The 4,551-nt window shown below is 32.8% G+C and overlaps 1 protein-coding gene across 1 annotated transcript in view; it reads right to left on the bottom strand.

Annotated features, from left to right (window-relative positions):
* Nucleotides 1-776: 776 nt before the first annotated feature.
* LOC109533856 (peptidylglycine alpha-hydroxylating monooxygenase) overlaps nucleotides 777-4,551 on the bottom strand; it is a gene marked incomplete at its 5' end in the record, with an annotated part of 10,007 nt that continues 6,232 nt past the window's right edge. The window contains 6 exon segments of the mRNA XM_019899355.2: nucleotides 777-2,567; nucleotides 3,011-3,203; nucleotides 3,258-3,403; nucleotides 3,464-3,715; nucleotides 3,768-3,855; nucleotides 4,074-4,131. Coding sequence (XP_019754914.1) covers nucleotides 2,399-2,567; nucleotides 3,011-3,203; nucleotides 3,258-3,403; nucleotides 3,464-3,715; nucleotides 3,768-3,855; nucleotides 4,074-4,131 — 906 coding nt within the window. The 3' untranslated portion in view covers nucleotides 777-2,398.

Here is a 4,551-nt window from a genome sequence, read left to right as displayed (position 1 = left end):
CAGCGGGTAGTGTACAGCATCGATTTCTGTGGAACCCAGTAGCTGTCAAAACTTTCACATTTTTACGAATAACTCGGAAATCGTAAATTTTTCAGATAAAACGGTTGAAACAAACATAAATTAAAATTGAACGGCCAATCTGAAAATAACAAAAAAAAGGGGGGGTTTCATTTAAAAAACCAGAGTTGGTAACTACCACACGTTTATGATGCACCCTGTATATTGGAAAGTAATTTTAGAATGTGGACCTTTTAAACGTGAAAAACTTTCGTTGGACGAATTTTCTTGTAAACTTCATATTTACTGAGATATCGCACTTTGACGCACTAATGAGCAACCCTGTATATAAAAATTTCGAGTCAATCTCTTAGAAAATCAGAAGGTTTAGTTCAAGCCCAATTGATAAATAATATGCTTAAGCCTGCTCAGATATTAATTGCGAGAAATTAACTGTAGAAAATATTAACTTACGAGATATAAGCTGCTTTAATTTTTATGATTTCCATAAACCTAATCGACAAGAACACAAGCACTGATTCGAGGTTTTCGACCATTTCTTAATTTCGAGATTTTTGCTTCTCTCTGCAGTCTGGAAATTTCTGATCGAATATAGTAGATGCAAGGCAATTCTCAACACAAAAGAACAGAAAATGTAGCCATTTCAGGGATCCCTCCTGGGTTAGTTTGGTTTTTGGCCAGCTTTGAATAATTGGAATTACCCTCTATATTTGTCTGTTCTCTTACTTTAACAACAAAATTTCTAGAGATACACCAACTGCTTTTAAACGATTTATTAGTTATAATAACAGAATAAAATAATTTTTACTACATAAAATATATCAAGTGCAACTTTATAGACCCACCACTGTGCTCACACTTCGCTCATCAAGTCCAAAATAGGTCGAATAACAATATACTAGTGCTCTTTTAACAGGAAACACCAGAGCATCCCATTATTTTATATCTCAACTATAACATAACATATTTAGATAAATTGCCTGCTGCCCATGGTGCAAAGGATTACAATAATAACATAATAATGGAATTGATAAACCTAACACAGCTTTGATGTACAAGAGTCAGGGTACACGTACACTTTATACTTTATTTTACATTAGATTTAATGATATACTAGATATCATTTTCTATCTACACCAATTTTTTATACGTTATTTGACTAGGATATGATGTAAAGTGGTTTGATAAGTACATCAGAGTGCCATCAAGTTTACAATTTCTAAAGAAGACACTAGCTTATTAAGACAATCTGAAATTCATATCATTATAATGGTCGCATCTAGGTATTTTTGAACATATTTAGTCAGATATATGTTTGATAAATCATTTCATTTGTTAAATAATCACTTTATTGGTTAAGCAAAGACCTTGTTTTTTAACTTTCTGAAGGAACACTGAAACATTTAAAACGCGAGACCGTCATTTAATCTCCAAAACTCGAAAGTATTTTTATTACGCATTTAATGGTCAGCACCTATTTTCCATTGAAGACTTTAATTAAGAGGTTCTCAGGTTTGCACTTTTAATGACGATTGTACATTTTTTATTTTTCGCTATTTTACTACTACGCTATTTTTACTCAAGTATTCAAACATAGAACAAGTGCAAATAAGCAAAACAACGAATAAGTAAAACATTGCATACTTAAAGTAGCAAATAAAACAAATTTGCGTTAATAATCGAGTGACTAAATCAGAGAGAAACTCATTCAAATATACATAGTTGTTCAAAGAAATTCCTTAGCCTACAAAGTAACTATTTAAAAGTTAAATACAATCAACTATCCGAAGCATTCACTTGTATACAGTGAAAAATATAACTAACCCACACTTCTAAACTGATATGATAAGTTAGGATGTCCCTGAACTTTAGGTACTACATATATTATATAATATATATGTAAGTAATACAAAAATAAGGATATCAAAAATAGACGGAATGTAAAAAAATCACAACTAATAGTGCACTAATACAAGATGTATTACATTAATGAAACAAATTGTCAACGTTTTATATTCGAGATTTAAATTTAAAGAACAGCCGTCTTTAGTTCGAGGGGAAATTTTCCTGTCATCAAATGCTTAGATACGAATAATTCTGCAAGGTTATCATCATCTATTATCTAGACCAATGATTACCAAGCCTTCGCATAGTTTACAGTTTAGAAAACGCTGATCTAGAGCGATATATGCCAATAATTTTATTCTGAATAAAAACAACTATTTTTTAGAGTTTAAAAAACAAAAGTAATTTTCTAAATTTCCATAAAATGATAATATGTACCTAATACTGAATGTTGTTATCGCCTAAAACAAATATAATTTTTATTTATTTAAATCTCAAAGAAGTCATAGAGAGAAATTGTTGAATTGGACTTTTCTTAGAGAAGAGACGAAGCTTCCTTCTCCGGAATGTTATTCAGTTCATCATTGTTGCGCCAATAATAATTTGGAGGTCCTTTGTCGTAACAACTGGCTATATCCAGTGGAGTGCCCCGCTCCACATAATACATTAGGTAAAAGTTGCACATTTCATCATTGTTCGTAGGCCTTAATCGATGAAAAAATATATAAGAGTACAGTTTTATGCAAGACATATTGATTGCACATTGGCGTAAGTCCTCCGAAAAAATATCGAGCATTAGGAGTATATTGGGAAACGACAACTCTTTTGCGAATGCAACTAATACTTGATGGAACTAAGAGAAAACAGCTAATTTCCTGAGAATGCCTTCCTTATCTTAGCCAAATATCAAAAAAGTCTGTAAAAAATGGAGAGTCAAGACATTTAACATGTTTTACAACAAAGACTCAGCAAAATGGTGAAAAAAATGACGAGACTTTCCTGACGAGAAGACATTCGATGATGTACGTAAAATTATCGAATTCAAAATACGTGACTCGTTTCTATGAGCGATTAAGTTCTAATAAAACGGACATCTGTAAGTCTATGGAAATCCAAAAAAGTATTTAAATGATTTCACTTAACTCACCCAACTTCCGTAAAACGATCTCGCGAAGTGCTGTCCATAGTGCATCTAGCAGCTATTTTATCTCCCGGTAGTATTGGAGTTTCATCGAAGACTGGATAAAACATCTGCGGTGTCATTGGATCCCTTTTGCCCAATAAATGCCAATGGTCGATACCATTTTCCCTAGTTACTCGATACCCTGATACCACTCGACCTGATGCAGAGTTTGCGTATTAAAGTAAAAAATAATAAGATTTGCTATGATTACCGAGGGAATGGGTGTGAGTTCTATAGGCGAAAGGATATATTACTTTATCTTCGTAAATTTTACATTCAACGTCCATTTTTGTGATTTCCTTTGGAGGAATTCGTCCTCCGGCAGCCAGCAGCAAAACCGCAGCCAACTTGCTCTGCCTTAAAAATTGTATAAAAACTTTAAATATGAAAATACAACTCGAACCCAAAAACGCTTACGGTCTTTCAGTGTAAACTAAGAACAATCCAGAATTATCCGTTAATCCTTCCGGAAACTTCTTCGAATAATGAATCTGTAGTACCAAATATTTTATCGGGGTGTCTTTACCAATGAGGAAACCTACATCCTCAGGGAGTTTTAATAGTTTAGCGTTCCGAGCCCAAGCATAAATAACATGACTGCCTTGTGCACAAGGAGTAGCTTTTCTTAATTTTCCATCAGATTCCGAATCTGCCATTTCTCCACAATCCCTACACAACATTACGAGTGTAAAATATATTAAATAAGACATATCAAGCTTACCAGTATTCATCATATGATGCAAGAGATGAACATCCAAATAATAACATGTGATGGGCCACATTCATTGTAGCATTGGGCTCAAAGCCAACTGAAATATGTAGTTTCAATATTGTAGGTATACAGGAGAAAAGACTTTCTCGAAACGTTCATTTTGTATGATTACAATGTTAAATAAGTATTTTTATTCATTTGGAGACTCACATGATGTTTTTCAAGAAGTAATGTTTTGAATAATTTTAAGTATCAGTAATTATAATTAACATCCTGTAAGTTTGTATAAGACATTATAAACAAAATAAAACTTACCAATATAGAAGTTTTTCTCAGGTACTATTTTTATTGGTGTGCAGACGTAAAATTCATCCTGAAAAAAATTTGGGTCAAGATAGGTAAGGAGCAAAGTTTCTAGATCATATTATTTTTGACGGATTTGGAATGGTGAGGAATACTGTTCTTTATAAAATATTTCGCCACGCTGAAAGCATGACTTTGTTTTCTAAACTGGACAACTCCAGCAGTTCCTAGTTGGAACCAAAACGTTACAGAAAGTATATTATTTACCACATTACTTATCTGCAAGTAACCATTAAGTTTTAAAATGTAATCCTCTTGGGGATAATGTTAAAACGTTGGCAAAGTCGCAAAGAGTGCAACCTTAGATTTTATAGACAGATATATTAGAAAATATAACAGACACAGAGTACGATGAAGCCCTATCACATATCAAAAACACAGCACCGGGAAAAGACAAAATAAAGGCAAAACTCCTGAAAAGCTTAACCCA

The sequence above is a fragment of the Dendroctonus ponderosae genome, unplaced genomic scaffold (assembly GCF_020466585.1).
Source record: "Dendroctonus ponderosae isolate FM_Combo_2020 unplaced genomic scaffold, Dpon_F_20191213v2 Dpon_F_20191213_1, whole genome shotgun sequence".
NCBI lineage: Eukaryota > Metazoa > Arthropoda > Insecta > Coleoptera > Curculionidae > Dendroctonus > Dendroctonus ponderosae.
Note: the sequence above shows the minus strand (reverse complement) of the source record. Positions and strands in the feature narration are given on the sequence as shown.